At 43.5% G+C, this 18,584-nt stretch overlaps 1 protein-coding gene across 15 annotated transcripts in view; it reads left to right on the top strand.

The window, feature by feature from the left end:
• Window positions 1–18,584, top strand: part of DLG3 (discs large MAGUK scaffold protein 3) — a 119,849-nt gene that overhangs the window by 45,446 nt on the left and 55,819 nt on the right. For all 15 annotated transcript variants that reach the window (XR_014521732.1, XM_083486339.1, XM_083486357.1 and 12 more), the window contains 3 exons: window positions 13,514–13,567; window positions 16,092–16,142; window positions 16,842–16,966. Coding sequence is in view for 14 of the 15 variants with exons in the window: in XM_083486357.1 (XP_083342483.1) it covers window positions 13,514–13,567; window positions 16,092–16,142; window positions 16,842–16,966 (230 nt within the window). In the remaining variant the exon portion in view is untranslated. The remainder of the gene's footprint in view (window positions 1–13,513; window positions 13,568–16,091; window positions 16,143–16,841; window positions 16,967–18,584) is intronic.

The following is an 18,584-nucleotide window of genomic DNA, read 5'->3' as shown; positions in this document are numbered from 1 at the left end:
ATTCCTATGCCCCACAAATAACCCAGAGATGCATTTTAAATAAAAACTCACATTCCACTCATGTAAAAACACGCTGATTCCCGGACTGTCTGTGGGCCAGATTGAGAAGGCTATTGGGCCACATCCGGCCCCTGGGCCTTAGTTTGGCTACCCCTGTGCTAGACTGAAAACAACTACTAAACTGATCCAGCAGGCTCTTATCTTTTAAACAGGAAACAACCAAAGATGTGTTTGTTTCCGTCTTGTTTTGCCTTTAAAGGTACCTGTCGGTTTTGAACTCATAAAATCATTAATCACTTTCTACACAACCGTCTTATGATGTACAGTAAATGTAGCAATAAGAGAGAGTTTAAAACACTAAAAAAGCAGATGCTGTTCATATTGTTATTTCATTCATGAATCACTTCCCATGAGAGATCTCATAGCGATTTGCAGTATAATAACATAGATAAAACAGTCATCGATAAAAACAGTTAAAGCAATTACTTGCATAATAGCAATTTTTTAAAAATTTAAAACAACAACAGGACATACAGACGTAAAATCAATTTGAACTCAAAGCAGATGCTGGCAACTAGGATAAAGATTTTTGAAGGCTTGTTGAAAGAGAGGCATCTTTAGCCAAAAAGACAAAAGAGATGGTGGCGCCTGTCTAACATGCAGCAGCAGGGAGTTCCAAAAGATATGTGTCACCACCCTAAAGACCTGATTCTGACACTGTGCAAAATTGATTTCCTTTTTAAAAAAATATTTTTTATTAAATTTTCAAATTGTAACAACAAATTTTCCCCAAATCTTAATTGAACAATTTATATATCCATATTTCTCCCCTCCCCCCTATTTGGCTTCCCCTGTATTTCCATATTGATTTATTAAACAAATTCTACACCCTGCTGGTTTTACCTCTTATATAGTTGTGAAAGTTTAGTCAAAACCTCCCAATGAGTCAAAATCTTTATACTGTCTTTTTATATAGTTTAGAAATGGTTCCGACTCCTTTTTGAAATTGATGTTGTCTCTCTCATGTATCCGCTCTGTCAGCTTAGCCAATTCCGCATAGTCCATAAGCTTGGCTTGCCATTCTTCCTTTGTTGGTATTTTCTCTGTTTTCCATACTTGTGCTAGTAAAATTCTTGCTGCATTGTCTTATATCATGATCTAAAATTCCAAGCAGGAAAGAGTCTGGTTTTTGAACAAAGGTTTTTTAAAACATTTTTTTCAATTCATTATATATCATTTCCCAATATTCTTTAACCTTCTTGCATTCCCACCATACATGAAAAAAGTACCATCTTTCTTTTTGCATCTCCAACATATCTTAGATCCTGTTTTGTACATTTTTGCAATTTTTCCCGGTGTGATATACCATCTGTATATCATTTTCAAATAATTTTCTCTTAATAATATACAATCTGTAAACTTTAAATTTGTTTTCCATAATCTTTCCCATTCCTCCAACTGTGTATTATGCCCAACATCCTGAGCTCATTTTATTTGTGCCAATTTTACCATCTCATCTAAAGTCTCTCCATATAGCAAAATATTATATGCTTTCTTCAGTAACTTGGTGTTTCCCTCCACAATTTCCTTTTGGAACTTTGAAATAGTATAACTAAACCCTCTTTTGTTATCTTCTTAAAACTGCTCATTAATTTGTCTGTGATGCAACCAACTTTGTAAAGTATCTTTCAAGTTTTCATAACTTTTTAATTTCAAACCTTTCTCTTCTTCTACTAACAAATCTCTATGTGTTGGCCATATCTTACTCGGACGAAGCCCCAGGTGTTGCCATTTCCTCCGCGAAGCAGACCGGAAGCCTCCAAAATTGATTTCCTAATGGGATGCTATCTTCCGGCTGCCCTCTCCTGAAAGAGCCATTAAGCAACTGCCTCAAGCAGCAGGTGTTGGGGAGGTGGCACAAGGTGTTTGGGGACAGAGCTGTTTGTACCTAGACCCCCTCCCCAAAGCTTACACGCTGCTTTCAGGTACAGTGGAGGATGCTGCCCCATCATCACCATTGCTGAACAAAGGCTCAACTGCAAGCCTCCTGTATGTGGAATGAGACAGGGTGCCGTAGTTATCACACACACACACACACACACACACACACACACAAAATTGATTTTAAGGTTAGCATTGATAGAATAATAAAAGAAAACCAAATACTAATTAACCAAACATAATGAAAAAATAAATAAATGGTGAGGAGCAGAAAGGGATAGAACAGGTCAGAACAATACATTTTGTAGAGAATTAAACTGAGCTTAATTAATTATAAGGAGACACTTATTATGCCAGAATTGGATAAAGAGGGTCCAGGACTTCTTCTTTTCCAGCTGGAACTCACCAGAGCTCAGCTCCAGCCCCTCTCAGGTAGGCGGCATTGCCATTCTAAGAGAACAAGGGAAAAGATCATGGTGAGCTCCAGCATCTATTTTTCTAGAAAATAGCACTGACAGGGTCTATTATTTCAGTAAAGCTATTGTACATAGTTTTGTTGTTTTATGTCTGCTTTATCCCACACTTGAAGGATTTTCGCTTTTCTTGAACTGGTCGATATATATATATATATATATATATATATGTTTTCGTAGATTTTCACGGGTATAGGAATGCAGGTTTTGGTGTCCTCGGGTGTCTTCCCGTGTAAAAGTTGGGGTGTCTAGGCGACGTTTCGACGAGGTCTCACTCGTCATCTTCAGGCTGGTGCTTTCGGCTTCTTGTTACTGGAGCTCTGTTCCAGTAACAAGAAGCCGAAAGCACCAGCCTGAAGATGACGAGTGAGACCTCGTCGAAACGTCGCCTAGACACCCCAACTTTTACACGGGAAGACACCCGAGGACACCAAAACCTGCATATATATATATATATATATATATCTCAGATGTCAATAAAATCTCTGTCAGTTGAAGATCGGCTTTTATTACTTCAGGCCAGAGCATTCCAACATTGTTTCAGAACTCTTGGGCAGGACTGCATCTTGCCTTTTGCTTCAGACAGCAAAACGTCTTGGGCCATCTCTGGATCCAACGCTCTAGAAACAAACACACCTTGGAATGAGGCAAGTCCATTCCATGGACTGTCAAAAACCCACTGGCAGTGTTGCTACGGCTGAAATCACCCAGGTTCCTCTTCCTCTCCGTGGGCCATAGCCGCCTCATCCTTGGAGAGCGTCTTGCAGGAGGTAGTGATGGCCAGCAGTTTGGGTAGCTTTAAAAGAGAATTAGACAAATTCATGCAGGTGAAGGAGGAGGCTATCACAGGTGCTAAACACAATGGCTATTTCTGCCACCACTGTCAGAGGCATTATGCCTGTGAACACCAGTTGCTAGGAATCACATCTGGGAAGAGCTTTGCTGCACTCCGGTCCTGCTTGCGAGCTTCCCATTGGCACCTGCTGGACAGTGTTCATTTGGTCTGGCAGATCTCTTCTTATTGACAGCTCTTCAAAACCTCAAGAATCAGGCTTCAGAATACCTGGACAGGGTTGGGGCTTTGAAAAGATATGTGTTGGTTTTGTTTTTTTTAAATCACACTTGTGGTGTGTTCTAGAAAAGTTTATGTTGCAATTGTAATATTCACCAGATCCACAAGAGGCAGAGCAATAGCAAATTGTTGATTTTTAACAGCTGAGGGGGGACTTGAGGCTGTTATTTGAGTTGGTGTCATGGGCTGGTTGGATGCAGAGGAATAGTGGGAGGAACCAGCTGGGGAACAACAAAGGCAAGTAGGCTCAGAGCCCAGGGAGTGGCATTGGGAAGACAATAAGTGGTAAGAGGAAGAAGACAGGGAAGATGAGGTGTTGGAAGCTGAAGAGGTAACAGGGTTTAGTGAGCAGGGAGAGTCTGTGCCAGAGAGAAGTCCAGAATCAGAGGCAGAAGTGGAGGCTGAAGAGGAGGGGGACCAAGAAGCAGAGATGAGTTAAGCTGGTGAAGAGACACAGGTGTCTCCCCCTCCTACGATGATGAGCTCCATCTTGTTTTCCAGAACCAGAAGAGACAGGAAAAGAGTGGCGGGAGAGGTTGGCTTCACGCACACAGGTGCCATTTCTGATTGCTTAGGGAAAGCCCTGAAGAGGAGAGGATTTAGACAGCTGGAAAGGGTTTAGGAAGCAGGGACTTTCAGTCTCAGCAACTGATTTTCCTAGAAGAAGATCACCAGGAATGAGCTGCTCTGCTCATTAACTAAGTCTGTGGAGATCATGTTTTTGCTAATAAAGAGCTATCTCCATCTTTGAACTGTGTGATTACTGACCAGCACTCTCTTGTGACAGTTGGTAACCTAAGGGAAGTTGATCGTGTCAGGGCCAGGACTGAACCCAGATCTTCAATTTCCAAAACTATGTCCATCCACAGACCTCACCATACAAGTGTCACACAATGTTTGTTCTGCGCTAGCAAAGATTGATCCTTCTCTCTGGAACTCCCTGCCTGTTGATATTAGGCAGGCACCTTTCTCAGCGCAAACTCATTAGTTAACTCAGCCTTTGCCAATTTGTTGCCCTCTGATCTTTTGGACTGCAGCTCCCATAGCCCCCATCAAGTGCTGTCTTGATGAAGTCTGATAAATAATCTATTTGTGTAGGCTGTTCCGCAATCTTTGCTACAATTAGTGGCCAATAGTCCTGTTTTTCAGGGTAAAATGCTTTTCGCTGAGAGTGTCTGCCATTAAAGCTACTTCTTTATAATCGATGGTTGTTTTGATGTTGGAATTTTGAACTAGGTAAATGTTTCTGAACCCAAAATAGACATTGGTCACAGGCAGAGTGTTCCTTGACCTTCCTTCCTGCGTTTGCTTTCCCAGAAACATGCCTTGGTCTCCAGGTGGCACAATTAGGCACTTTGGCGTGGGTGAGAGCAGCAAATGGAGCATTCTAGGAAAGCCCGAGAGACCAGCTGGTTATTTGACATATCCCTTTGGAGTTGACCCTGGCTTTCTCTTTTATTTTTCTGCTGAGGCTCTGTAGTTCTTTTTCCTGCATGCATGGTTTTTGAAAGCTGCCATAGAGCACAGCATAATACATTTTTATTCCTTTTAGTGCTTTTGGAGGTCATGTGTTCCCAGCACAATTTCCTTTCTCAGAATCTTCTTCGGTATCTCTATATCCTGGTAAAAACACAGTGCCCTCCACCCTCAGCACCCTAACCAGCAATTAGTCTGCCGTGTGTCTTCTTGAACCTTGTTTGCGCTAATGCCCATTATTTTTCATTTTCATGTTTATCCCACTCTTCTTCCAACGAACTCAGGACTGTATGTACTGGGTGTGGGGCCAACTCTCCCATCATTGCCCAGCCAGCATGGCCACTGGTCAAGAATGAGTTTTAGGCAGCAAACACACCATGCATTTAAAGCGCGCACCCCTGACCATTGACTGTGAGGGCTGGGGGCTGATGGGGGTTTGGAGTCCAGCAACATCTGGAGCTCACCAGGCGCTCTATCTTTGCTGTACCATTTTGTACATTTGGCAGCCTTCTCGGGGAGCTGTATGGTTCCTAGCTGGGATGGTTTAGTCGGTCGAGCATGAGGCTCTTAATCTCAGGGTTGTGGGTTTAAGCCCCACATTGGGCAAAAGATTCCTGCATTGCGATACCCTCCAATATTCTTCTGATGAAAATAAGGATGTCCTATTCCTTAACAACATCAATAATATTTATACCCCACCCATCTCACTGGGTTGTCCCAGCCACTCTGGGCAGCTTCCAACATATTTAAAAACAGAAGAAAACATTAAACATTAAAAATATTCCTTATAAAGGGCTGCTTTCAGATGGCTTGGGGGTCCGATAACTCCATACCCTCCAACATCTCTCCTTAGGGACGTCCTAAGGAAAAGCAGGACATTCTGGGATCAAATCAGAAACTGGGATGGCTTCTGTAAATCCAGGACTGTCCCTGGAAAATAGGGACACCTGGGGGGTCTGTATTGCAGGGGGCTGGACTAGATGATCCTTATGGTCCCTTCCAACTCTACAATTCTAGGATTCTATTATGTGCACTACATCAGGGGTGCGAGGGGGACATTTTTCATCCCAAGGGCCACATTTCCTCCTTGTCAATCTTCTGAGGGCCATTTGTCTGTAGTAGGGAGGGCCAGAATCAAAAGTGGGAGGAGCAATGAATGCTTATTTCACCTTTACGCATTAGTCTTGCATCTCAAAGCAATATCAGAGATGGGGGCCACATTCTAGCCAAGGGAAAATGCTCCGGCTGCAAACCAGGACCTGTGAAGGGTGTGGCCTGAGGAGAGTTCCAAGCATCAGATAAAGAGATATGAGGGGCTGCATTTTGCCCCTGGGTCTTAGGCACCTGCCCCCTATGCTGCTTTCCCTCAAGCGCCCCAGGCTGCGAAGGGTCATTCCAAAACCTTAATCCTATTCTTTCGTTTAGATAGTGTTCCCCACCCTTCCCCCATTTCCCAGGTTTAGTGTCATTTGCAGATCCATGTTTTCATGGCTCCATCACCTTTTGTTAAAACTGGCCTTGATACAGACCCAGCCATCTTTTCCTATGACACTAAGGATATTCATGGCCACTTTCTAGCCTAATCCTGCCAACAGTAAACCCTACTGAATCCCAGAGAGATGTGCTTCCAAGAGAGAGAGAGAGAGAGAGAGAGAGAGAGAGAGAGAGAGAGAAGAAAACAGTGTGGAATCGTGACAGGATCTTAAAGAGCAGACTTGCTGGATCAGGCCAGCGTCCATCTGTCCAGTGTCCTACAGCCAGAGGCCTCTGGAAATTCCCCAGCAGGGTAAGGAGGTGATGGCCTTCTTCTCTTCCTGGCTGCCAGCATTTGGCAGTCAGGGCTACAATTGCTTCTCAGCATGAAGCTTCTGCTTGTTCCACTATTGTGGCAAAAAGCTGTGGAAAGATGCATTTACTCCGAGAGCTTCTGCCCTCTGCTGCTGTCCTGCCAGGTTCACCTTTGATCATTCATTGCTCCCCCCCTCCATACCTTTGCTCAACTCCCCCAGTCTGCTGTTGGTGTGACACAACTCTTCTTTGTGCAACTGGGGATGGAACCGAGTTTCTGTTTCTGCCTCCTGGCTTTGGACATCAGGTGACAGCAGAGAACCAGTCTGGTGCATCTTACTGATATATAAACAGACCCTCAGCCTTTGTTCTGTCACCTTTCTCATATATATCTCCCCTCTCCACACCTTCCGAAGGGAGCCAGTGTGAGGCAGTGGTTAGAGTGTTGGACTTGGACCAGGGTGGCCTGGGCTCCAATCCCCTCCATGAACCATGAAGCTCACAGGTGACCTTGCACCATTCATTGTTTGACAACCCAAAAAATTGTCTCATACCTTTATCACTGTGCTCTGCAGGAGACGGTGTCCTGCAGATACCAGCTTATCAGGAGGTCTATTCCTTGCAGGATATGAATTGGGCTTTCCATTGTAACTTCATCCACATTTTGGAACTGCCTCCATTGCCTTTTCATAGTCTGTTTAAGATGTCCCTCTTTCAACAAGTCTTCCAAGTGGTGCTTGCTATTGTGGCAGTTACCTCAATTAGTATCTGTCTTGGATTCGAAGTTGTTTTTATATGGGTCACTCTTTTAACTCTGTGGGTGGCCTTGGGTGGGAGTATAGTGGTTTTAGATGCACTATTGAACTGATTTTATGTACGTACGTATGCATTTGCTTCATAAAATTTATATGCAAACAAAACAACAACAACCTTGAAACATACAAGTTTAAAATACTAAAACAGATTAAAATTTACACCAGCTTTTCTGGGTAGGCTTGACTAAACTTGGTTTTCCCCAGGAAGAAGGAAAGAATACAGTGAAGGCACCTGCTTGGTCTCAAGAGGTGGGGAGTTCCAGTGTGTAGGTGCTGCCACACCAAACAATTGAGTTCCTGCAAATGTAGAATGGGCTTTATGTAGCACTTGAAGTAGTGGCAACTCCGCTGACTGAAACCATTGAGTGGGTATGTGTGAGTCAAGGCGATCGTGTAGGTAAACTGGTCCCAAGTTGTTAAGGACTTAAAATACTAACAGTAACATCTTGAACTTGGCCCAGTAGCAAAACGGCAACCAGTGCAGATCTCTGAGCACAGGTGACAAGGCCTGACTTCTGTCAGCAATCATGCTGCAGCATTCTGCACTAACTCCAGCTTCTGGATCAAACATGAGGGAAGCCCCATGTAGAATGCACTGCAGTAATCTAGTCTTGAGGTAACTAATGCATGAAGTACTGTAGGTATGTTCGTGGCTGCCAAACCCGCTGTAGTTGGTAAAAGGCAGTACTGTGGTACCTCTGGATGCGAACGGGATCCATTCCGGAGCCCCATTCGCATCCTGAGCAGAATTCGACCCACATCTGCACGTGTGCAGGTCGCAATTTGCCGCTTCTGCGCATGCGTGTGGCGTCATTTTGAGCGTCTGCGCATGTGTGAGCGGTGAAACCCAGAAGTAACCCCTTCCATTACTTCCAGGTCACTGTGGAACGCAACCTGAAAACACTCAACCTGAAGTGTCTTTAACCCGAGGTATGACTGTACTAGCCATTGATGCTACCTGAGCCCCCAGTGACTGAGCTGGATCCAGAAGTGCCCCAAACTACAAGCCTGTTCTCTCAGAGGCAGAGCAACCTCACCCAGGGTGGGTAACTGACCAGTTTCTCAGACAGAGGAGCTACTCATCCCACAGTGCCTCCACCTTGCCAGGATCCAAGCTCAGCTTGCTTTTCTTCATCCCCGTTGTATCCAGGCTGCATGGCCCATCCTGATTCAGTTGTTATGGAGAAATAGAGCTGCGTGCCACCTGCATTTCCCCCAAGCCCCTAATGATTGCTCACAACAGATATTAAATAGCACTGGAGTTAAGATAGTGTCTCCACCCCCATCGTTCTGCCCGGACGCTGAGGTCCAGCTCCGAGGGCCTTCTGGCGGTTCCCTCATTGCAAGAAGCAAAGCTACAGGGAACCAGGCAAAGGGCCTTCTCGGTAGTGGCACCCGCCCTGTGGAACGCCCTCCCACCGGATGTCAAAGCGATAAACAACTACCTGACATTCAGAAGACATCTTAAGGCAGCCCTGTTCAGGGAAGTTTTTAATGTATGATATTTTAGTGTTTTTTTTTGTTTCTATGGAAGCTGCCCAGAGTGGCTGGGGAGGCCCAGCCAGATGGGTGGGGTATAAATAATAAATTATTATTATTATTATTATTATTATTATTATTATTATTATTATTATCCTGTGGCACCCCATAGCATAGCCACCAGGGGGCAGAAAGGCACTCTCTCAACACTGTATGATTGGAATCGCTGTAGTACGGTGCCCCCAAGTTCTCATTCCCTGGAACTGGTCCAGGAGAAAACCGTGGTTGATGGTATCAAATGCTGACGAGAGATCAAGAAGCAGGAACAAGGTCACACTCCCATGTCCCACTCTCTGCAAAGGTCATCCATCAAGGCAACCAAGGTGGACTTAGTTCTGAACCCAGATTGGAATTGATCTAAATAATCTTGTGTCCTCCAAGAATGTATGCAATTGCTTTACATACGACTTTATTGTGTTTTAAAAGTGTTTTGAGTTGCTGCAATTCATACATGAAATAAACCATGGCAATAGCAATTACCTAACCAACATCTTAGGGATAAATTGGAGTTGAGGGTAGGGGTGCAGCTGTAAACACCACCCTTGAGCTCCTCGAAGGAAAGTCAGGATGCAAATATAGTAAATAAATAATTTAGGTGGGTGGGTGGTGACTTGACAGAGCCTTTTTGGTTATGGCACCATATCTTTGGAAAGCTCTCCCAGGGAGACCTGCCTAGCATGTACTCTGATGCTTTTTAAGGCATCTGGACCTTTTAAAAATCTGGTCTTATCCTAACTCTAGTTTTAATGCTGGATATCCACTTCTCTTCTTGTTATATCTGGTTCCAGGTTTCTTTCTGTTCCTGTTTTTTTCCTTTCCTTTTTTACATTTGCCACCTGGGAAACATAAGAAGCTACCTTATGGCAGGTCAGCTTATTTGTCCATCTGCAACTGATATTATTGCCATTGTCAACTTAAATCTGGAAATGGTGGGGATTGAACCTGGGACCTTCTGCATTCCAAGCAAGGGTTCTGCCACAAAGCAATGGCCCTTGAAGTTTCTTTGAGAAAGAAAGGTGGTTATGCAATGTGTCAATGAAAGAAATAAACTAAGGTCCTCCCTCTGTGCCATCAGACCAGTGTCCCCCTATATGCTTAATGGTCTCTCGGTGGCCAGCTTCCAATTCACCAGCCCAACACAGGCCAACTGTTCAGAGATGCTGGGGACGGATGGCTTGGCCACATTGCTTACTGCTTCCCCTTCCTGATTCCTCTGCTTATCCTTCCCCTATTGTGTTTTTCTTGCCCCTTCTCTCATGGCCCCTTGCCCTCTGAAGCATCCCTCCACAGTTTTTTATGTGAGCTCAGAATCCCCTAGAAGCTTTCCCCAGTCTGCAACTTCTTCACAGCCGCACCAGCGACAATCTGCCCATTCGGCTGGAAACCAGGCTGGGATGGGGAGCTCTTCAGGGTCCTGAGTGCTGCCTTGAGCATCTCAGGGAGATTGAATGAGCAACAAGAATGGGAGGCAGTGGCCTGGATGGAAGGGATGTGACAAGGCCTTTCAGCAGCACGCGGCTCAGTCCTCGGGGACCAACCTGTTCACCCTTGGGCAGGGAAAATCTCTTCCGATAGCTGGAAGAATCCAGGGCAGTATTCATCAGCCAGCCTCTTGCCATCTGAATGGCAGTGGCCATATTACTCTCTCACACACCCAGCAGGCATGCGTACATCCTGGCTGTGTTCTCTGGAGGTGCCTTGGGCCTCTTCCACCCACTCCCCTTCTGTGCATGTTAAAACTCCATTGCCCTGGCTTTTGGCAATGTCGATCATGCCAAGATCAGGGGCAGCTTATTTTGTTCTCGGGAATGCTCTTGGTACCCCACGAAGCTGCTTTATATGGAGCCCAATTCAAGGTGCAGACAATAGAAACCACAATCTCCTTCCTTAATACCCTATTAGGTACTAATGCAAGTAGAGGCATCTCTCTTAATTGTTCCTTTTCAAAAATATTTTTCCATTTCTGCATTTAAAAACATTTCAACAACAAAAATTAAATCGAAAAAATGTAACCTGCATTTTCTTCGACTCCCCCCCCCCCACAATTCCTTACTTTATATCATAATCTTACTGCATAACCAATTCAAACCTATTTACAAATTTACGTTATTTCTTACTGCTCGGGTTTATGTCAATCCTGCTAACGTTCTAAAATTGTTTACCATTTGTCTTCATATATTCAACAATTTCCCCCCATTCTGCTAAAAAAAAGTCTCTCATCTTGATCTCTTATTCTTCTGGTAAGTTTTGCCATCTCTGCGTATTCCATCAGTTTTAATTGTTGATTGTCTTTCGTTGGAACTGCTTTTTCTTTCCATTTTTATGCATATACCATTTGGGGAGCGCCCTCTTAGTTGTTCCACTTCTCTCATAATCTTGGGGGGCGGGCTGCCTAGGAGAGGGAATGTCCTGCGGCAGCCCCTAAGATATGGATCTCCAATGCGCTTGGCACCTTCGCTAGGCATCTTGGGTGGGTGCTGAAAACTCACCTATTTGCCCTGGCTTTTGAGGTGTATATCTTTAGGATCTGCCTTTCTCTGTGGTTGTAAGGTGTTTCTGCAATATTTTAATATTGTGAAGTGTTTTTAATAATGTGTAACATGTAATTATTGTAACCCATCCACTTTAAGGTGAAAGGCAGGTTAATAATAATAATAATAATAATAATAATAATAATAATAATAATAATGGATTTGACAGGCAGTGGCTCTCACAGTTAGAGAAAGGTCTTCTTCATCCCTTCCCAGCTGGTCCTGGAGGCTTGATCTTCTGCTTGCAAAGTGTTTGCTCTTAACCACTGAGCAAGCCTCCCTCCTCCTCACTTACCTTCAGCAGGTTCTTGTGCTGAACAGCTCACAATTGCTTAATCAGAAGAGAGATGTAGCCCTGGGTTGGGGCAGGGATTTTGTGAACAGGGGTTTACAATCCCAAGGGGTTTTTTGGTGAGCGGGCGGAGATCAGACTTGCATTGTACTCAACTGCCTGTGGTTTTAAGAAGACCATGAACGTGTTTTAATATTTGCCAGATTTTTGATCCACCAGGTGTGGAGAGCTGGAAATTTTCTTTTCGTTTTTTAGAGTTACTAGTAAAAACTGGCGCGTGTCCTATTTATTATATACTGTACGTTTAGTATTTCAATAATGCGTGTTTAAATGTGCTTTTAAATTGCTCTTTGAGCTGTTTGTTTTTTAAAAAAATTACAGTTGCTTGGAATGACTGGAAAGCAGGACTAGAAATTCAGAAATAAATGCCAAATCATTTTTTAATTTTGTTGTTGTTGTTGCAAAAACATTACCCTACAGTACAGGATTCAACTCTCTCTCTCTGTCTCTCTCTCTTTTCCAGGAGATACCTTACATTTGCTTTAGAAGGGAAGGAGGGTAAATTGGCTCAGCCAATGCATTGCATGTGAAAGGTGTTCTATCCAGCTACCTGCACCAGCAGTGCTTGTTGCAGTTATCATTATTATGATTGATGCAATAATTGATTGCCTTTCACACCCCATGTCTCAAGACAATGTACAAAATGCAGTAAAAAGCAGCATAAAAAGCAGTTAAAAAACACAGAGCAGAGATCTTTTCATCCAGCCAAGGTGGCTTGTTGGAACAAAAATATATTCAGTTGTTTCTGGGAAGTGCAAAAACGCTGTTCCATAGAACGGGGGCATGTTTGCAGCCCTGCTCTGGGTTACAAGGACCTTTGGTAACAAGTCCAACGAGAATCACTGCCTGGGGCTGGAGAACTAGCAGTCAGAGTAAACCTGCCTTCTTCAACCTGGTGCCCTCCAGCTTTTTGGACTACAATTGCCATCTTCCCCAGCCAGCATGACTGATGGGTGTGGTAGTCCAAAATGGCCAAGCTGGTTGGGGATGATGGGAGTTGTAGTCAGACAAATATCTGAAGGCCCTCGGTTGAAGAACCCGGGGTAAGGCGGTTCCTTAGAATCCATATCCGGAAAGCTTTCGGTTGGTTCCTAAGAGGCAGGGTAATTGCTGGACTGGGGGGAAAAGGTGGATTGATTTCCTGCTGTTGCACAATAGAGAAGCTGGGGGAATTTGCTTCCTGGGGAGAACCGTAGATGAGAATGTGGCTTTTCTGGTGGGGGCAGATTGAGTGGTTGCAGGAAGCCATTCTGGGAAGGGAGGGCCTGGGTCGATTTGGTTGAAGGGATGTAGCTTAGTGGTGGATCACCTGCCTTCAAAAGTTCTCATATTCAATCCCTGGCAATTCCTGGTATGGCTGGGAGAGAACCCTCCCTGAAACTCTGGAGAGCTGCTGCCTGCCGGTGCAGACAACCATGGGCTAGATGGACCTGCAGCCGGGCTCAGTATAAGGCAGCGCTTCCTGACTTCTTATCATGGGAATTTAAATGAACAACCGTGGCTTTTTCTTTTTGTCTCTCTTTCAGGCCAGCCCCTCGCCCATTATTGTGAACACAGAAACCCTGGAGCCTGCCCTCTCTGTAAGTCTGCGTCTTTTCTTGTGCGGTTTGTGCCTTGTCCACAGGGTCCTACAATGTCCTGTGAAGGGAAGGAAGTTTCTCTTTCTTGCCAACAGTGGCATGGAGCTCATTGCCGAAGGTGAAATTAGGCTTTATTTCACCCAGGTCAAACACCCACTTCGGCACACACACCCAAGACACATTTGCCTACACCCACACAGGCTGCACTCGGGGCAAAAACCAGGCTAGTCCCCCCTTCCCCGTAGCTAAGGCACAGCTCATTGCACAAAACCTGTCTCACAACTCCAAGGCATGGAGAACTTAGCATTCCTGGGTGTGTCCTCCCATATCACTCCTAGATATGGAGTGACCACAGTGTGTCAAGAATCTGCGTTATGCATGTGTTAAAAGAAAATAAAAACGGGACTGGGCATTCCTGACAAATTCCACCTGGAAATTCTAGAATATTCTGTTTGCTGGCCACAGAAATCTGTTGCCTTTGAGACATAAAACTCCCAGCTTTTTCTCTGGTTTTGGTGAGTGAGATTAGGGATGGGCATTTTAGTTTCTCTCATTCTCATTTTTCCAATCTTGAGTTCAGTTCTCCGCATTCCACATCAGTTTAGAAACATTTTTAAAAGGAAATTATTAACACATTTTAGTAAGCATTTTTCCAAAAAAAATGTATGTAGTTTTGCCTAATGTACACATTTTTTTGTATAGCGGTTTCCCCTGACACGATGCATTTTTGTACATTATCTTCACTAATATATGCATTTTTATGCACACTTTGCTCCAGTGTATGCATTTTTGGGTGCACCTTACTTGGCTAGAGTACTGCACTGCAAAATTTGGGAAAGTGGATGCCTGTGTTTCAGGATGCATATTTTTCCCCAAAAAGTACAAATTTGTAAGGTTTGCCTTTAAACGTGAACTGAATCTAATTTCTCCCAGGTACACTCTGCATTTCAGTGCCCTTCAAAATTGCTGCTTTCCCCCACCTGCTTCTGCTGGTCCCTGGTCTCTTTCCTCCACATCCCATCTGTCCCGGCCCTTCTCTGCTGATCTAGAAAGCAGAATAAGCGGTGCAAGTTGTGGTTATGGGCAGAATTTTTGTTTAGTTAATGCAGAAGCTGCATCGTGCTCCTCTCCCTGGCAGGGGAGGTATATTTGTGCAGAGCCTGCAAAATCCAGAATTGCACTTTTCATGGCCATTTAGTCACCACCATCAGTAGTCCTTTGAGGATGTAATGATGCAACAAAATGGGCACCCCAAAAAGGAACTTGAAGTGGGAGTGAATTGGAATGGGGTTGTCAAAGGAGGGATTTAATAATCCAACTTGTTTCAACCCTAATGGCCCTTCTTTAGGGAAATTCAGATAAATCAAAACAAAACATTTAGATGTGCTGTCTCTTCTAATGTGTTGGATTAATAAATATCTCTTTTGTTTTTCCCCCTTAGCTTCCAGTGCATTTGAATATGTCCCATCCACTTCTTAGCTTCTTGCTGAGGCCGTTAGGATATTCTTCAGATCTCTCCCCCTCCTTGCATCTGCTTAGCCTGCCTCTGATGTGATATATTAAGGGCTCACCCAGAGTTCCACTTTAAAATACGAGTGGGTCTGAGCACCGGGATTTTGGTTTTTTGTGTTTTTGCGCCCCGGAGCTTTGCCCCGGTGCACCTGCTCTTTACCACTGAATCTGAGCAAACAACAAATCTGTGGGAAATCTGAATTGTTGTTTATTCTGATTCAGTGTTAAATGGAGGTTTTTCCTGGGGGAAGTAATGTGGGGGGGGGGGAGTGCTCAGATGCAGCACTTCAAAGCATAGACCCGTGTCTAGAAAGTGTTAGGCAAAAGGTAAGTGTGGATGAGCCCTTACAATTAGGACGTACAGTGGTACCTTGGTTTAATGACAGCTTAGTTTATGAACAACTTGGATTAAGAACGCTGCAGACTCGAAAGTAGGTGTTTTGGTTTGTGAACTTTGCCTTCGAAGCAGAACATGTTTTGCTTCCTGTTGAGTGTAAATTGAGTCCCGCACTGCTATGTATGGGAAAGCACACCTTGGTTTAAGAACGCTTTGGTTTAAGAACGGACTTCCTGAACAGATTAAGTTCATAAACCAAGGTACCACTGTATATTTGTGAAGGCAGGGAGCCTTGTGCCAGAAAATCCTGTGTCCCAGAAATTGTGTCTAATCACAATAATAATCCCAGATACTACTTACATGCCAAGACAGCTTCTATATGGTTTACAAGTATAAAATCAATGATAAGCTATCCACACATAATTAAAGATCACAAAAAACAATTCCATAAAAAATATCACAAACATCCATAATTAAAACTTGCAGTAAAAAAAAGCTTTTAAAAAGCACAACAATTAAAAAGGCAATTAATAAAATTAGGTCAGGAAGTCCAAGTCTAGGGAAATGCTTCTGCAAACAGGTGTGTCTGCAAGGGTGAGTGGAACACCAATACTGATTTGGGGCATCTCATATTTCAGCATCTGTTTGTTAAACTTTTCCTGTTTGTTTCCCCAGGTGAATGGCAGTGACGGGATGTTCAAGTATGAAGAGATTGTCCTGGAAAGGGTGAGTGAGAGCCAGTGGACTCTTGCCATGGATGTGGTGCCAGGGCTAGCGCTACTTGTCTCTGGACTGTATTGGGCTTTGTTAGTCCTCCCACGCAGGCCCATGCATCCTGGCTCTGTAGGTACAAGCATGGGGAGCACAGAGAGAAAAGGGCAGCCTTTCCTCAACCTGGTGCTCTCCAGATATTTTGGACTGCAATTCCCATTAGATTGGGTGGCTGACTATGGTTGATTGAAGTTGTAGTTCAAAACATTTGGACAACACCACGTTGGGGATGGCTGGGCAAGGGGATCTAACATGCGTGTTTCCTCTTTCCGCTGTTGTGGTCTTGGAAACCAGAGCTTATGGTATTGAGAACTGACCCAGCTATATGTGGTAGGACTGTGCTTTTCAACAGAGGCTAGGAGATTTTTTCATTTTCCACATCAGGATACCTGACAGACTTCAAGTTTTACATTCATGTCCATTGTTATTTTCTGTTGAATGTTTTCAGTGCCCTTGAATTGCTGTATTGTTCTAATTATCGTTAGCATATAAGCTCAGCCTGGGTAGCTCAGTTGGTTAGAGCATGGTGCTGATGACACCAAAGTTTCAGGTTGGATCCCTGCATTGCAAGCGGTTGGACTAGATGATTATCAGGATCCCTTCCAACTCTATGATTCATCCCATTTATTTATTCCTTTTTTTAACACTTGTCAGGGAAATTCTGGCCTTGGATTTAGCATTGCTGGAGGGATCGATAATCCACACATTCCTGATGACCCTGGCATTTTCATAACCAAGATCATCCCAGGTGGAGCAGCTGCCATGGATGGGCGTCTGGGGTGAGTGTCCTGCCATAGGGTGGATCTTGAGCCTTGGGGGGGGCGGGCGGAGGGAAGCAGGTACAGATAAGCAACCTAAAATGAGATGTTTGTTGATGAACTGTGTGTGCGTGCGTGCGTGCCGTAAAAACAAAACAAATTAAAAAGTGTGTTTTAGACTCTCTGTAGATACTCACAGCTATTCATTCAGCCATTTCCTGACTGTTAATGCACGGTCGTACCACTCAGACTATTTTTAGATTGTGTTTTTTGTATATGCATGTTTTGTTTCAGTGTACGCTTAACACAAAGTTGCCAACATGGCACCTGTGGGCTCAAGGGCGCCCATGAGGTCTTCCTCTGGGGCCTATGAAACCTCTGAGCCTCCTCACTCACCTCATCCTTGGTCATGAGGTAGTGAGGATGGTTGCCTTTTTCTCTCCTGAGAAGCACATACAGCTGAAGCAGGAATTTGGAAGGGTGACGCTCTTCCCAACTTCCTCTTTCAGCTCTATGTGCTTTTCAAGGTTCAAGTTAATTCTACTGGATCTGACCTTTGCCCAGATCCCTTGGAAAAGGGAAGCGTTTCCATGCATGTCCTCTCTCTTTCTCAGAGATGGTCCTTGTCTAGGGAAGCCCTAGAGAAGTGATCAGAAGTGGGGTGGCACCCACTGCAGCTGCTCAAAAGTCCAAAAGTGCCCATGGGCCCCATTTTAACATGTCGATTTAACCACTTTGAGATGCTTTTTCATTCTTTCTTTCAATATTTTATTAGAGTTTCACTTATAAAAAAGTGATGAAAACAAAAAAAGAAAAGAAAGGAAAACATGAATGGAAATAAAAATAAAAGAAAAATACTCAATTACATTTCCATACATTAATATACAAATGTTTATAGTATTATTATTATTATTCAAATACTAATTTTATTAGTAACTGCATATATTCAGTGTAAAGTCGTTCTAGATATCATTTTATTTATGCAAAGAAAGTCTGTGTCTATAAGCAGTCCATTCATATGTTTCTAATATTGTCATGTTGTCAAGTCATTGATTAAGGGGAATCATATTTCTATTCTTCCAGTTCATCAGTATTAGTCTCTTAGCAACCATTAGGGCACGTAGAGCCCATTTTTGCTGTCACATTGTCACTTTCCATACAGTAGGTATATAGTTCAAAATAATATTCACTTCTGAAAGTCTTAAATTTCTCCATAGCATCTTATTTATACAGTCCAGCACTCTTTCCTAAAACTTAGTAAGTATGTGGCATTGTAAAAACGTTTGTTTTCAAGAATCATTATCCATATTACATCTCTAGCAAAGGCCTACATTAGATAGCCCTTTCTTCTACAGGCATAAGGGAGTCCAATAAATTCCGAATAATATTTTCTGCTACATAAGTCTTAATATAATCGATACATCTGCTCCCAAAGCTAAAACAATTTCCCATTTTCTGGTTCCCATAGTCAACATTTGAATTCTTTATTCTAGTCTTTTTTAAAACTCTGCATATCAGAATTTATTTATTCATAATAAATATCCATAAAAAGTAATCCTGGCTTTTTACCTTCAAATGAATTATCCAATTGCTCCAATATTTCAGGGTTCTCTTAAGCCGAGAAGGCTCCCGGACCAAA

This window comes from Podarcis liolepis (genome assembly GCF_965112155.1).
Source record: "Podarcis liolepis genome assembly, chromosome: Z".
NCBI classification, from domain to species: Eukaryota; Metazoa; Chordata; class Lepidosauria; order Squamata; family Lacertidae; genus Podarcis; species Podarcis liolepis.
The sequence above is the reverse complement of the archived record's forward strand: the minus strand, read 5'-3'. Positions and strand labels throughout refer to the sequence as shown.